The following is a 15266-nucleotide window of genomic DNA, read 5'->3' on the forward strand; positions in this document are numbered from 1 at the left end:
CTTTTGAGGATGACCACTGTGGCAGCCAAACCTTTCCAGAGATAAGAGCCTCTGAAACTGGTTAATGTTTTGCAGAAATTGCAGATAGCGAGAGGGGGGGGGAATCGTTTCTTGCACATTCATTCAGAGAATCGCCACATACCAGCCTGAATGACTCGCAGTTGTCATGTAAACCAAGCCACGATCATAAAACATTGTGAAACATTTTTTACAAGTGAGGAAACACGAGGCCTCCAGAACAGGTGCCTCCTGCAGGAGATTAACAGGAACTGTTGAATGTATTTTGTATTTTGATCGAGTGTTTAAAATACCTGGCAAGATGGGACCGAACTGAAAAGAATGCTAAATCTTGAGGAACATCATGTCTCAGTTCCTGAAAGCTATACGGTACCTTTGCTTGTAGCACCATCTGGTGAAGATGATGATAACATGGCTGGCTGATACAGACTTTCTTAATAGCTGAACCAGTTCCTGCAGTTATTATTGAGCTACTCTGTGGATTTTGTGAATTTGAATGTAGAAGATTGTATATGCTTTATAATATTGTATAAGCTTTTGATCATGTACACACACTCATTTGATTAGCTACAGCTTTTCACCTACTCCCTACTGCAAATCAGCCAATTACATGGCAGCAACTCAGTCAATTTAGGCATGTAGACATAGTTGCTCAAACTGAGCATCAGAATGCAGAAGAAAGGTGATTTGAGTGACTTTCCGTGGTACATGGATGCCAGATTGCTTTGACCTGATAGAAAGGTACCAGTAACTCAAATAATCAATCGTTAGAACAAAGGTATGCATCTCTGTACATACAACATGTAGAACCTTGAAGCCCATGGGCTACAGCAGTGGAAGATCACACTGGGTGCCACTCCTGTCACTAAGAGCAGGAAAAGTGAGGCTAACATTAGCAGAGACTCACCAAAATTGAACAGAAGAGTGGAAAAACATCGAAAAAACGTCTGGTCCGATGAGTCTCCATTCTGGATGGTAGATGTTTACTGTTTATGTTAGCACCTACTAACTAGATGCCATCGAGACTAATGCATTTTAATTTCAGCTAATTTTACAGATTACTTTTCTGTGATTCAAAGCGTGACTCTATGAAGTAAAGAAAGTGGTAAATTGCTCTTTCTGGAAGAATAATAATAATTAAAAAAAACTGGTCTCTTAAAACACTGTAGCCACCAGCTGGTGAGAGCCCACCACTTCATCTTAAAATCCCCCAAATATTTTTTTTTTCTTCAAAAATGCTGCATATAATATAATGTGCTGAGTGACAGGGTGGCTCCTCACAGGGTTTCTGACTCAGTATTTCCAGGTGTGTCCACAGGGAAATGTAATGGTTCTGCGTATGACTTCCATATTTTTTTAATGGGGAACTCAACCACAAAACTTCATTGACTTCAAAGTTTTTTTTTGTCAATATAGCCATACATTGTTATTGAAAAATTGTTTCAAATGTCCAACCAAGAAAGGACAAAACATACCCAAAAGTAACATGGCCTATTTGTCAGATCCTTCTCTCTCTATAAAAACAGAAATGAAGTGCACTTGGTGACTCAGCATGGTTAAAAGCGTGGATGTCCCCCTCAGCTGGACATGAACGGTCCTACTGCTTGCAAAAGGATGGTTCACAACTTTATAGCATTCTTGGCAAATGTTTATTTGCTCTGATTAAGACTTAACATATTTTGCTGCCTGCAATTTTAAATACACTCTTCAAAAATGCACAAAACCCTCAATGACAGAATAACAAAGTCAGTTAAACATAGGGGCTGTCAGTTTATCCAGTCAGGAATCAAAAAGCATTGTGAATCTGTTTCACCTGCTTTGGTGCAAATGAAACAACAGTTGCACTGGAGAGGCAACAAGACAATTACCAAAAAGGGAATCCTTTTACAGGTGGGAGCCACAGACCACTGCTTTCTCCTTATCCTTCCTCACTAAGTTGTCTTTAGTTTTGTTTTTTGTTAGTGTCCTTGTTGCATCCCATCCATGCATGTTGTCACAAGGTTTGCACCATCTCCAAGAGCAGTGTGAGGAAGATACCAGCAGACATGCTGTTACACAAGGAGAGTGGGATGGGGCTGCAGAACGGCATTTCTGCCAGAAAAAGACTCCACAAGGGTAGCATGAAGGCCCAATGTCCTTAACTGGACCTGTGCTCAAAGATCAGTACTGTGCATTGGCACGAATAGACATGAATAGAAGAAATGCATGATGCATCCACTTTTTTTTTTTTAAGTGTATCTGTAAGCTTTCGCCTTTGGAAACATCCATCCATCCATCCATCCATCCATCATAAAACAAAGACTCCTCTTACTTACTCATCTCAGTTTATTACCAGAGTGTTTGAAGAGCCATGTATGCAAATGCACTGAAATTACCGACAGAACTCTTCTTTTTAATCATCACATGGGGAGCTGATTAATCAGTCTGATCTCTCAGTATTTTGATCAATACGCTTCAAAAATCCAGTGAGTGACTGTTTTCTTCTTTTAGATTACCATCAAGTCCCTCAGGGAAACAATAAATTAACCAGGTTTTAAGCCGTGCGCCATCTTTCAGACTTCAATAAATTTATGAGTTAGAAAGAGTTAATATTTCTGGGCGAGGACACCAACGAATCGAAGCAAAAATGAGCCTGTGATAATCCAAGAGAAAGAATAAAAAGCTATAAACAAATCCTCTCTCAGAGGAGCCATAATGAAGCAATGTAGACGATGTAGCAGTGAGCCTTTTAAAGTCACAATCTGATCCCTTTTAAAAGGAAAGTTTAGGTATTTTCAAAAGTGTTCAACAGATTGAATCAAACCCTAGATTTTGTGGGATCATCATAAAATGTGCATGGTGTCAATTCTCTTTAGCCAATCAAAAATCCTTTAAAAACTTGAATACTTTTGTAGCACCTGCTTCCTGCTTCTACAATGACCAAATTTACCCACTGGAATTAAATGAATGTAAAAGCAGGTAACCTAGAAAACAACCTTATAATCAATAGCAAAAACCTGAACTTCCCCTTTAAAAAAATTAAAACAAACACCCCCTCAACCAGGTGACTTCAGTCTAGTTTGAACTGCCCTGATATCAGCTTGGTTATGGTACATGACTTCTTTAATGAAGAAACATTGAAAATAAAATAGAGAACAGGCAACACACATATAGCATGGACAGACAGTTAAAAAGGAAAATCCCCCCCAAAACAAGTTCACTTCCTACACTCTTAAACAGGCGTCATTTCCAACACATGCGTCTCTGCTACACATTTACGATTCCTTTTAACAGCGAGCGTCATTTGCCTCCCTGAACGTCCTGTAAATGACCTTTTAAGTATGTGGAAGTACTCTGCTCACCTTCACCAAACCGAACAGGGTCTAAAAAACTGAGAAGAAGAAAAAAAAAACTGAATGAAAGAAACATTAAATCCAGTTTGGGAGATTTAAATGTTGATGCTTTCATACAACAGATTTCTAACCAACCAGCAGCTTTTAGGTTACTGCAGGAATAATCCTCACTCACTGGCTTCTAATCAGAACGACCATATCTACTGTCTTTTCTATGCATCTAACTCCAATGGTAAAATGTAAATAATGAATAGATGTAAAAAAACAAAAAAACAAAACAAAACTGCAGGATATTGACTAAATTCTTTAAAATGTGATGTGTGGCTGTGACGCAGTATGCGTTCCCCCATCCAGCCAAATTTAGGGCGTCTTCAAATTTAATTTACAGTAAAAAACTTCTCCCACTTCAGTTTTTTTTTAAGTTTTCAAGGGTTCAGCAGCTTAAGTTACAGTTTATGTGAGATTGCATAAGAATCTGATGATGCATTTCCCATGTGAAATCCTTCAGATTCACCTCTGCTCTACAGTTAAAAGGCAGTTTTTTTTCTTCTGTTTTTAAGAATGAGTTGGCTTGTTTCCCCGCTCCAAAAAGAAGTTATGGGAAACTGCATTATTAACATTTTTGTGTCTGTTTACTACTACTACTGGTGCTGTGCTGAACTGACACAAAAAGACATACAGATGTGTTGACAAATAATGCATGTGTTAAAAGAACGACAGCTTTAATGCATGTACACTTTGCAAACGTACCAGTATGTGCCTGGTTTAGACAACACATTGCATTGTGAGTTTTAAGACTGTAATGGGGAGGGTGTAATTCTCTGTCCATGCATTTAAATAGCAACACGGGGGGAAATAAAACAAAAAAAGAAAACAAAAAAAAAAAGGCTAACACACATTGAACACGTCTTAACATAAGTCACCCAGAGGTCTGCTGCTCATGTCATTTCTTTCAAATAGATTTGGACTTATTATATTTTTTTTCCTCTTTTTTTTTTGTGTCTGTTAAATTCAAATGACAGAATAGGAGTATATTTTGTGGATCACATTCAGAAGCCTCGTTTCTCTTCTTCTATACTTCACTGTTGCCTGCATAGAGCCTGGTCCATGTTCGGGCTGAGGAGGAGACAAAACAAAGGGGTTTTGTTGGGTGTGAGGGCCATCGGCTGAATAAATAACAGTAAATAAATGCTGCAAAGTACATTCGGGAAGTGTTAATCCCAGAACAACAGCCAAAGCAACTGAGAGGTCACAGAATTTCCAAGTACAAAATCTAAATATTTAGTCTTTTCTTCTCATAGTGAGCCATAAGAAGCTGATGGACATACAAATGCATTCAATTAACGATAACTTAAAAAAAAACAAAAGGCTTCTCACTTCATTGGTTTTTGCTGTTACAGTCAAAGCATAAGCAGAATATTTAAATTATGTATTTGTTCAGTTAGTCAAACATTTCCATGGGAAGTGGCAGAGAAACCCTGTTTAAAAGCCCATCTCAGACTGCCTTTAACAACAAGTAACACCACATGCACACTGCAGCTAACTGCTGTTTTATCATCATTCTTGTTAGTCACTCGGTTTCAAATGACACCATCAAAGTAAACACGACAGAAGTATTTCACTGTCTGTGTGCACTCAGATGTGGCGCAGCAGCAAAGACGAGCCAGGCAACTTTTTTTTACTTGATCCTCCAAAAAAAGCTGATAAAGCCACATCTGTCCATAAGAATCAGGTTATTTACTTTACGATAAACGTTTCCCAAAATGTTGGGAGAACTGCAAATCTAAGTAGCGCTCTTCTGTTTAAGATGGCAAGCAAACTTGAGGACTGCTCCAATTACCTGGCTTTATTTACTGTGGGTTAAGCAGCCCGGCCTCTCCCACAAAGTCACCGACAAGTTAGTTTGTTTTGTTTTGTTTTTTTCCTGGCTGTTATTCTTTTCCACCCAGCAAATGCACCACTGAGAAAACTCACCACAGCTTTGGATCATTTACAGTGATTTGTAAAGTGCCTGACAGTTAAGGTCAGGACCTGAGCTGATGTCTGTTACAGAACTTCCCACACTGAAACCTGTGACCTCCTGTGGCAGCAGTAATACAGTTTTACAGCAAAGCCCATCCTCAGTGATCTAATAAAAACATGAATATTCTCACCTGTCTCAATGGCTTGGCTTTCATTTTTCTTCCACTGCTCTGCAACATCATTTGCCAGTGGATCATCTGGATTGGGAGCACTTAATAACGCCTGGATAGATAGCAACACTGTACGGATCTGCAGGGCTGGAGACCACTTGTCTGTAGGAAGATCAGAATAAGACAAACAGGCTTGAGGGTTAAATAAGAAAATAAAACAAAGTATTGTACTGTGTAATTATGGATTTGGTGCCAACAACACATTGCACAGTGGCAACAAAAACAGTAACTACAAGGAGACTAATAAATGCAAGGAGTCACTTTCATCTCCTACAGTGCATAATATCATTAAAAGAAGTGAATCCAGAGCCATTTTTTTACTTTTTGTAAACTGCAGATGTTGTGCCTGATCCAGAATAACACATCCTGAATTTTAAAAAACTAATTTTTCTTACAAAAACCAATCGACAAACTCATATTTTCACATTAACAATAAATCAAAGAGTTCTGTACAATATGGAAGGGTTCATATTATTAAATCCCCCACTGAAAATAATCACCCTGCTTCAGTCCTCTCCCAGCCCATCAATTCTTTATATAAAACTGAAGGCAGGCTTTTCTCTATAACAGGCTTGAACATGTCTGATGTTCATTACCTGCTCACTGTAAGAACAGAATAATGCCAATGCAAATGAGTGTTTTCCTAAAGCAAGACAAGCTACCAGACTTTTATTAGGAGCTGAAAGTAAATGAACATGTGACTGCCATGAAGGCATAAAAGCCATAAGCTCTTTTTTTTTTTTTTTTTTTGGTTGCTCACAGCAGCTTTAATTGTTCAATGCTCATTTTTACAAAGCAAGCAAAAAAGAGAACTGTGTTATATTCCTGCAGAATGCTGTCAGTGCTGTTGCAGGCCAATGTCAACCAGAAAATATATATATAAATAAAAAAATAAAAAACAAACAAAAACATGTAAATGATTTTCACCTCGGTTTTCTTACCTTTCAAAATGTCTAAACATATTCTTCCCAGTTTGTCGACATTGGGGTGATAGATTTTGGTCATGAATCGCACTTTGGGAGCTGCCATGGGATACTCTTCTGGAAGAAACAGTTCAAGTCTAAATGTGCCTCCTTCAAAGGGAGAATCTTGAGGCCCTGCGATGAACACATGGAAGTAGCGTGCATTCCCTTCATCGGGCGTAGCTGTGATCCCTGGAACGGGTTCTGCCATCAACCGCTGCGTTTCCTGAGTGTGGTCATAGCGAGAAACATAACACAGTTGCTGACATTTCAAATTTAAAAAGGAAAAAGAAGTGCTGCATGAAGTACCGTGGGGGTGTCAACAACAGACTTTTAAGTGCATAATGGATCAAAACATATAATTTCACCCCGGTTAGTCACACACACTTTCCACTTTACCAACAGAAAGAAAGCATTTCCACAAGTTATTATTTAAAATAGAAACTAAAGGTAGTCGAATATTCATGCACTGCTTCCCACTGACAACTCCGGGGGCTTCACTTATTTTAATCTAAAAACTGCTGAAAAGTTTCCCAATCATTTCAAAAAGCCAAAAACAGATTCTTCAAATAGCTTTTCTTTTTATTGACTCCTTGCAGTCTGTTTTCCTTACAGTTCAATGTGCTTCCTGCTTTAGACAAGTGGTTCTTAACTTTCACATTAAAATATTTTACCCTTTTTTTTTTTAGCAATACTGAGGTGCAATAAATCACTCTGCCATCAACATCTGACTTATGACTTATTAAAGTGGACCTGTTATGCTCGATCTTTTCTGTTACAGTGGTTGCTGTACATACTGACCATGGTCAAACTTTCTAATAATGAGTTTAGCATATGTGCAGTCTATGTGAACCAAAAGCTGAGGTTTGAGACTGCGCTAAACACTCTGTATCTGACAGGTTTTTTTTTTCTACTCTTGGGCCCACAGCTCTGGCTGTAAGCACAGCAGCCTCATCCACCCGCTGTTCAAACCTTGTTTATGAGGAGTAGCCAATTAGAATAAAGTTGGCTTAAAGGGAACTCTTCAAATAGCTTTTCTCTTATCCTGTAACAAACAAATGAATAAACCAAGAAATATTCTTATTTAAAGAAGCAACCAGTTACCAGAATAAATGAAAATTATTTTGACTGTCAGTTTGGCTAAATTTGTTAAAACTACTTTAAAAAACTATTTCATTATAGGATTTACTTCACTTCACTGGGTGTATCGCTAGTGTATCTGTTACAGTGTAAGAAAATGAAAAAGGAGGAAGTGGCCCATCTATTTCATATTTCTGCATTCGTTTGAGCAGGTGCACCAAAACATCTGCAACAAACAGGAAGAAAAACGGTTCACTCTTGAATTGAAAAAGGGCTTCTTGGCTGTGAATGTAAAAAAAAAATGCTACAGATTTATAAATAGAAGCCGAGTCCGGTTTTCCCACTTTGTCTACGGTTGTGTTACTGGTTGTGAAAACCTGTTAAACCTGAGAAAGAACTGCTAGACGTAGCGGAAAAGGCTGATCGCGCCCACTGCCGGGCCGGGCCTGGCCCAGCTTGGATGCGGTGAGGCGAAGGAAGAAGAACGCAACTCCACGGGCCTTACATTTTTGGCGTATTGATGTTAATTTTAACACAAAAAACTAAAAAAAAAAGAAGCAATCCCGACGTGCTCGCTTAATATATATGTTTCGTGATCACAAGGGTAGCGCTTCACATCAGCATCAGGCATGTGTACGACTCGGCAACGCTGAAACTGCTAGCCTAGCTCACTTAGCGAATCCATTCATAGGGCAACTGGGACATATTTTTTTAGAACCTGTCGATTCATACTGAAAATTTAGGAAAGCTATAGTTTAACATAGCAAATTCGGCAAGTTAAGAATTCTTCTCGTACAGAAATTCAACCACTCACAGCTGAATTCAGTAAACGGAAGTGGCAAACAAAACAGACTAGCTAGCAGCTCGATAGGAGCTAATTATGCTAGCCATGCTAACGCCAGACTACACCCGAGATGGTTGCACTTTTACTTCCATATTGTGACCAGATAACCTCTATAAAGCACACCCAACGGCTCATTGTGATATATACACATTGTCCTATGCAAAGAGTACCTTTACAATCCTACGAGGCAGACCGGCCATCTTGTGTTAGCTATTATATTTTTAGCCGTGGACTCGCCTTCTCTTCAGGTTGGATTGACTGAGCTGCTGGGGCGGGGACAGATAACTCACGCTTCCGGTGGCTTCAGATGACGTAGGCAAGTGTGCTGACGTCTGAAGGCGTCCATGTGAAATTATAACTGCTATAATACTAAAAAATAATTATAGATAAATAAATAAATCCAAACTGAATCTGAAGCTTTCTGTTAAATGTTTTCAAAGCGCCCTAAATAAAATTTTAGAGCAGCTGCTATTATCTTGGAAAGAAATGGCATCATAATATCTTTTTCCAAACCTTCAGGGGCCTGAGATTTACCCATGTGCCAGTTTTGGTTGCTCAACTTTGAGACTTTGTGTATTACAGTAAGGTTGCCCTAATACTGTAGGGCATCAAGGCACACCTGGACATCCCTGAAGGCACACCTGTGTGACTTTCTGTTAAATGTTTTCAAAGCGCCCTAAATAAAATTTTAGAGCAGCTGCTATTATCTTGGAAAGAAAACGTAGAATTTGAAAATGATCCATGAAAAAAAATATATACATTTGTAAATTACACTTGATTTGCCCTGAGACAACGTGTAAACCTGCTTGTTGAAAAAGTGGTTCACAATTTTTATTTAAAATACAAAATAGCTCTTGAGAACCCCCAAATTTAACTGTTAAAAAAAATTAGAAATCCACCTTTTTGTTTTGATTTTGTCAAAACATGTCTCTTATAATTGTTAAAACAACATTTTAAAGAACAGCAGCTATCCACTGCAAATTGTCTCCCACATCATACGTGCAAGCCTGTAACGGAAACCTATTCACCCTGGAAAAGGAAGAGACAAACCAGTGACATGACAAAGAAAAATAGACTACTTACTACTTATACTGGGTGGCTGTGGCTGTGGAGGGAGAGCGGGTTCTCTACAAATCAGAAGGTTGATGGTTTGATTCCTGACTGCTCTAGTCTATGTTTTAAAGATACTGGACCCCGAGTTGCCTCTGATGCATCCTTTGAAATGTGTGAGTCTGTAAATAGTAGGCTAAAAAAACACATGTGAATGAGGCTTGTATTAAGAAAGCACTCTGAGTGCTCAAATGGAGTACAATAGCACTATATAGGAACCTGTCCATTTACTTGCAACCCTGTTTCATACATATAAAATATTATTAAAAAATATTCTAGTGGTTCTGAATATTTGTCACATGTATGTCATGATTTACAAATAAAAGTAATATATCATTTCAATCCTGTTACTCAAATTTTAATCCTGTTAGTTTCACTTTAATAAAATAAGCATAAACGATTCTCTTAGCTCACAAGAGTTTAATCTGTTGCTTTAGTAAAAGTTTAAATTATTATATGAATAGTATATTTGAGCAAAGATTTCAAAATAAATACTGAAATTACTTAAAAACATGACCACTGAAAAGTTGGGTAAGGTAGATTTAGAAAGTTGCTTGACTTCAGATAAGTCTTATGTGAAACTGAATGAATATTCAGTAAGAGACAGTAAAGACAGTTCTCACCCTGGATGCTTGCTGTTTGACCTGTTGCCCTCTGGTAGAAGCTACAGGTCCATCAAACCAATGACAAGCAGACTAAAGACCAGTTTTTATTCAAATGAAGCTACTGTCCTAAATTAAGCATGATTACTGTAATGTGCCATGAAACCTTCTCAATTTAATTAATTCTTGGTTCCTTCATTTTGATAATTATAATCTTACGGAAAGGGCTTGCTGTACTGCATGAATGGCTTGATTTTTATATTGTGTTATTTATTTTGAGATACCTACAGCAGTAGCACCCCAATTTTGGTGTATTTTATAATGCAGTGACAATGAAAGACATTCTGATTCTGATTCCTGAGCAGATTTTTATGTTTCAGGGCCTACTGTCCAATTCAGAGAGGCTACTAATTAGGGAAAATGTATCTCAAAGTCTGCTGCCCACTGTTTTGATGAAACACACTGTTTAAAGTGGAGTTGTGGCTGATTGGTATAGTCTAGAGGGTTTCTTCCCTTCCTTCAGGAGTTGTTGTTCAGACTGTGATGCAGATCAGCTGTGGGTTTTTTTTTCTTTGCAATAAGCTTCACTAGTTTATAGCATGCCTCCATCACGTTACAACTGCTAACGTGAGTAAACCCTTCCCAACCAAAGGCTTTGACATCCCTGGTCTTGCTGAAGCCATGACTCAGAAACCAATGACTGTTGGCCCAAACGTGTCCCACATATGCAGTTTTCTTTGGGCTAATTTGACCAAGCTGACTCAGTGCATGTGTGTCAGGTGTGTTTTGACATTCATGTCACATCTGACACACTCAGCACCAGCCACAACCCACATCAAGCACAGCTTATGGCCACAGCTGGCCCACAAAATGCAACCAAAAGAGAATGACTTTTACTTCTCTTCTTTTGGGGCTGTGTTGTACTGGTGGTTAGTTGTGGTTTGAAAGTGATCCATTTACCTACACGTGAATTTTGTCATCTTTGCTAACAGGTTCTTACTTTTTTTAGCATATAGAAATTGCCTGTCTATTGGGCAATGCATGTCTGCAAAGTACAAGTACCAAGTTTAATTTTCATTATGCATACTAGTACATGCCTAACTCTAGGAGTTGGGTCTGCAATTTTAGTCTGCTCATCATAAATTATCATGCATAAATAAAGTTTTGTGGATATAATGAGCTGTTATCATAATGAAATGAAAATATGATGCTTTTATAAGGTATTATGGGTGCACAAATGCTACTTTGGTAAGTGGATGCTAGGTAACGTGATGGCATCACAATATCTTTTTCCAAACCTTCAGGGGCCTGAGATTTACCCATGTGCCAGTTTTGGTTGCTCAACTTTGAGACTTTGTGTATTACAGTAAGGTTGCAATAATACTGTAGGGCATCAAGGCACACCTGGACATCCCTGAAGGCACACCTGTGTGACTTGCCACACTATTTGGGAACCACTGCTTTCCAGTATCAGTGTAAAGAAAATACTACCATAACTTTAAAGTCCATAAATGATTACAGTGTTGTAGCACTTTATCAAAAACGAGCAACAACTGACTTATTATTGAACAGTTTATTAAACATTACTGCAACAACAAACTTAATTTGCTGTTTGGTAGCTTAAGCTGTCAATTATCTGTCCTTTGGTGGGTCCTTATTCATACGTCTCCTGCGATACCTGTGAACAGTAGAACAGAGGACGATCAACACAGAACACGAAGTACAGACACATTTTTAATGACCTAACATTTTCTTCCAGCTCTTTTAAACTGTTTAACAATCATCCAAAGAATAAATGAGCAGGAGCCAGTGTCTCCTTATCAAAGTTTGCCACTAATCCAACCCTGCTGTGCAAGCACTGTTAAATCACCAATCCAGGCCGAGTAACCCGCTTTCAAGAAAAAATTCTTGCCGACATATGTTATTTCTTAAGTTCAGCTTGCCAGCAAGAACACAGACATATCCAAATTAACTCCAATTGTTTCTGCACAATACATCTCACTGAATGGCATAAATTAGAAGAATAAATTAGCAATAAATTAGCAAAGGGAGACCACATGAGTAACATCTGGATGAATCTCTCGTCATCATTTTCATCAAAGACTTTTGTCTATGTGTGTTACTTGTGTACTTACTGTCCAATTGGATAAAAGCGGTGTTTTGTAGTGAAAAACATCTTGCTCAGCTCCTCTATAGTGGGGCCCTCTTTGTCCTTGAGCACCTCCTTGCTGAGGCGGGCCTTTAAAACCTGGTCGTGCGTCTCGACCTGGTTAGCCAGGGGGTCTGGTCTTTCTATAGGCTGCAAAGATTTGTTTCCCATTTTGTAAATATACAATGTTTTCAAGCAATCCTGCAGCTCTTTCACTATAATAAGCTATACTCCCTTACCTGGGTAAGCTCATAAGGAATGTCGATGGTGGGATGGTGGCACACTATAGTTTTCCCATCTGAAGTCACACCAATTTCCACATTACTAAATCCAAGAAATTGGAAGGTTAGTATCAGTGTCGCAATTATGTAACCACTTAAGGAGCCATGACATTTTTTTTTTTTTTAACAATACAACTACAAAACTTTTTAATATTTCTGCAGCTACAGTACTGTGCAAAAGTCTTGAGCTGTCTCTGATGGCTTCATTTTTTCTAGGAAAATGGCAAGTTTGTATAATTCTAACAAGTTTGAAAGTCAATATTTGGTATGATCACCTTTATTCTTCAACACAGTCTGAACTCTCTTTGTCAGATTTCCTGTAATTTCTTTAAGTAGTGTTTAGGAATAGTTCTCCAGGCTTCTTGAAAGACATTTAAAGCTCTTCTTTGGATCTTGGCTTCCTTTTGTTCTGTTCGCTATCAAGATGATCCCACACTGCTTCAATAATGTTGAGGTCCGGACTCTAGGGAGGCCAATCCATGATTGATGGTGTTCAATTGTGTGGTTTTCTATCCGGGTCTGCTTTTACTGCATCGGCAGTGTGTTTGGGATCATTCTCATGATGAAAACTGAGGCTGTTGTCAATCAGATGCTTTCCAGATGGTATTGTGTGGTAGAGCAAAATCTGATGGTATTTTTATGCTTTCATAATTCCATCAAATTTGACAAGATCTCCAACAGCACAGGGTGAAATGCAGCCCCAAACCATGACAGATTCTCCACCATGTTAGAGACGGCTGTAGACACGCACTGTGGTGCCTTGATGACAATTTCAACCAAAATTTCATATTCGGATTCTTCAATCCATCAGGCCTCTTGCCACTGATTTTCAGTCCATTTCTTGTATAATCTGGCATACCGTAGCCTTTTCTCCTGTTTCTCTTCCTTAAGAAGGGCTTCTTGTCTGCCACCCTTCCACTGAGACCATTTCTGATGAGGCTTCAGTGAACAGCAGATGAAGGGCCAGATGCATCTCTCAGGTCCTGTGTCAGGTCTTTGCTGGATTATTTCCAATTTCTTAAGGACATGACTTTAAGATACTGTTCATCTGCTGTAGACAATCTTTTAGGCCTGCCACTGCTTTCGTCCTAACCTTGTCTAGTTTCCTCACAATTTTTAATAACACACTGTGCTGATATATGCCAAGTTTCTATCTTGCAGCTCTTGGGAAATCACCTTGTTAGTACAAAAATGCTATTTTATGGCTGTCAAACTGTGTTATCTTTGTGTTCTTGCACAAAGGTGCTAGTAACAAAGAGCCTCAATACAATTTTAAATTGTTTCTTTGCTAAGATGTCTATTACGCGTGAACACAACACACGTTCATCCCTTGAGTTTAGGTGCCTTTTTCTGCTTGATTGATTCTTAGGCGAGGCCCAAGACTTTTGCACAGTACTATACGTAGTGCTGACCCTATCCCAAGTCAAGCTGATCACTTCAGTTTGGTCATATCATTTCAAGTTTACAAATACACACCAGTTATTCCCATCAAGAAAAGGCGTAGCAACACTTGACTTTTGTCGAACTGCGACCAAACAAGCTGGAACAGGAAAACAAAACACAGCCAAAACAGATGTAACACGCGTCCAGACAATTAATGACACAAATGTTCACGTTTCAACTTCTTAGTTAGAAATTTAAGAAACTCTGAAAGCTTGTAGAGCATCACACAATGATCAGGAATTCATAACAGAATAACATAGCAGAAGAGGAGGATGCCTGCTGTGTCCAACCTGCGATACATTTACAGTCATTCAATAACCTGTAATCGGAGGTGTTAAAGTATTCACTCGGTTTTCACACGCAAAATAAGGTTTGGACGGTGAAAACAGACTCGGTGCTAGCCACCTGACAGTGTCTACCTGAACTGTCAAGGTTAGCTGCCGTTAGCTTTCACCGCCGCCATCGCTGTTTACCAATACAAAGTCGTTTAAACTGACATGACCGCCAACAAATAAATGAAGCACAAACTTACTTCGTACATACGGTAAATGGTTGCGAATGGATAATTGTGTTAGGAGACATTGTAGTTTGTACAAACGACCTGACGCCATGCTTAGTTATTTGGGGTGTGCATCACTGTAATAGCTCCGTCCCGGCTTTCTAACTCAACTTTAACAGTTCCACTACTACAACTATCGCTATTTCTATTTTTTTTCTTTTCTTTTTTTAACACCTGGATTTGTTCAGAGCTCTTTGACGTATTATTGAGTCCATGGTATTTTTATAATAGAAATATAATCCACTGGATTACACAGAAAATGTAATCCAACGTCAAATCTAAAAAAAATTATTTTACGCAGTTGCAAGAAATATTTTTCTAACCTGAGCTCCTATTTGCATTGAATTTTGTTTTTACTAAGTTATAGCTGTTTATGTAGCTAGAATGGCAGGTTTCACTTTCCTTGCCTGACAAAACACACAAAATATTAAACTGTAAAATTGATGCATGCAGAGATTCCTAAATATAGCCCCCCCCCCCCCCCCCCCCCCCCCCCCCCCCAAAAAAAAGAAAGAAAAAAGAAAAAATACACACGTGTGTAAAAGAGAGGGAGACAGGTGTAACAGTGATAACGTAAGGGGTAGAGATAGTGAAGGTGAATTTTAGATGCTTATAATTTTTTTAAAATACTTTTTCTGGGGGGGCGCTAAGCATTTTACTGAGTGCTATGAAGGACCACTTGCTCTTTCAGTTC

At 38.7% G+C, this 15266-nt stretch overlaps 2 protein-coding genes across 2 annotated transcripts; both read right to left on the minus strand.

Annotated features, from left to right (window-relative positions):
• Window positions 1-2325: 2325 nt before the first annotated feature.
• Window positions 2326-8736, minus strand: ube2nb (ubiquitin-conjugating enzyme E2Nb). The gene is made up of 4 exons (XM_030719895.1): window positions 8599-8736; window positions 6484-6730; window positions 5504-5644; window positions 2326-4466 (listed from the first exon to the last, which is right to left on the minus strand). The coding sequence occupies exons 1-4, from the start codon at window positions 8626-8628 to the stop codon at window positions 4423-4425; spliced, it is 462 nt and encodes a 153-aa protein (XP_030575755.1). The 5' UTR covers window positions 8629-8736; the 3' UTR covers window positions 2326-4422.
• A 2962-nt stretch (window positions 8737-11698) lies between these two features.
• mrpl42 (mitochondrial ribosomal protein L42) lies at window positions 11699-14673 on the minus strand. The gene is made up of 5 exons (XM_030720388.1): window positions 14546-14673; window positions 14047-14110; window positions 12529-12613; window positions 12276-12439; window positions 11699-11818 (listed from the first exon to the last, which is right to left on the minus strand). The coding sequence occupies exons 1-5, from the start codon at window positions 14622-14624 to the stop codon at window positions 11773-11775; spliced, it is 438 nt and encodes a 145-aa protein (XP_030576248.1). The 5' UTR covers window positions 14625-14673; the 3' UTR covers window positions 11699-11772.
• Between the last annotated feature and the right edge of the window lie 593 nt (window positions 14674-15266).

The sequence above is a fragment of the Archocentrus centrarchus genome, chromosome 23, assembly GCF_007364275.1.
Source record: "Archocentrus centrarchus isolate MPI-CPG fArcCen1 chromosome 23, fArcCen1, whole genome shotgun sequence".
Taxonomy (NCBI): domain Eukaryota; kingdom Metazoa; phylum Chordata; class Actinopteri; order Cichliformes; family Cichlidae; genus Archocentrus; species Archocentrus centrarchus.

Excerpts from the sequence above, each read along its gene's own strand:
- mrpl42 (XM_030720388.1), bottom strand. The coding sequence starts at position 14,624 with ATGGCGTCAGGTCGTTTGTACAAACTACAATGTCTCCTAACACAATTA. Across the intron at positions 14,111-14,545 it reads CCATTTACCGTATGTACGAA|CTTGTTTGGTCGCAGTTCGA; the intron begins GTAAGTTTGTGC and ends TTCCTGTTCCAG. Across the intron at positions 12,440-12,528 it reads TTCCTTATGAGCTTACCCAG|CCTATAGAAAGACCAGACCC; the intron begins GTAAGGGAGTAT and ends AAATCTTTGCAG.
- ube2nb (XM_030719895.1), bottom strand. The coding sequence starts at position 8,628 with ATGGCCGGTCTGCCTCGTAGGATTGTAAAG. Across the intron at positions 6,731-8,598 it reads TGCCTCGTAGGATTGTAAAG|GAAACGCAGCGGTTGATGGC; the intron begins GTACTCTTTGCA and ends GACCACACTCAG. Across the intron at positions 5,645-6,483 it reads ATGTTTAGACATTTTGAAAG|ACAAGTGGTCTCCAGCCCTG; the intron begins GTAAGAAAACCG and ends ATCTTCCTACAG.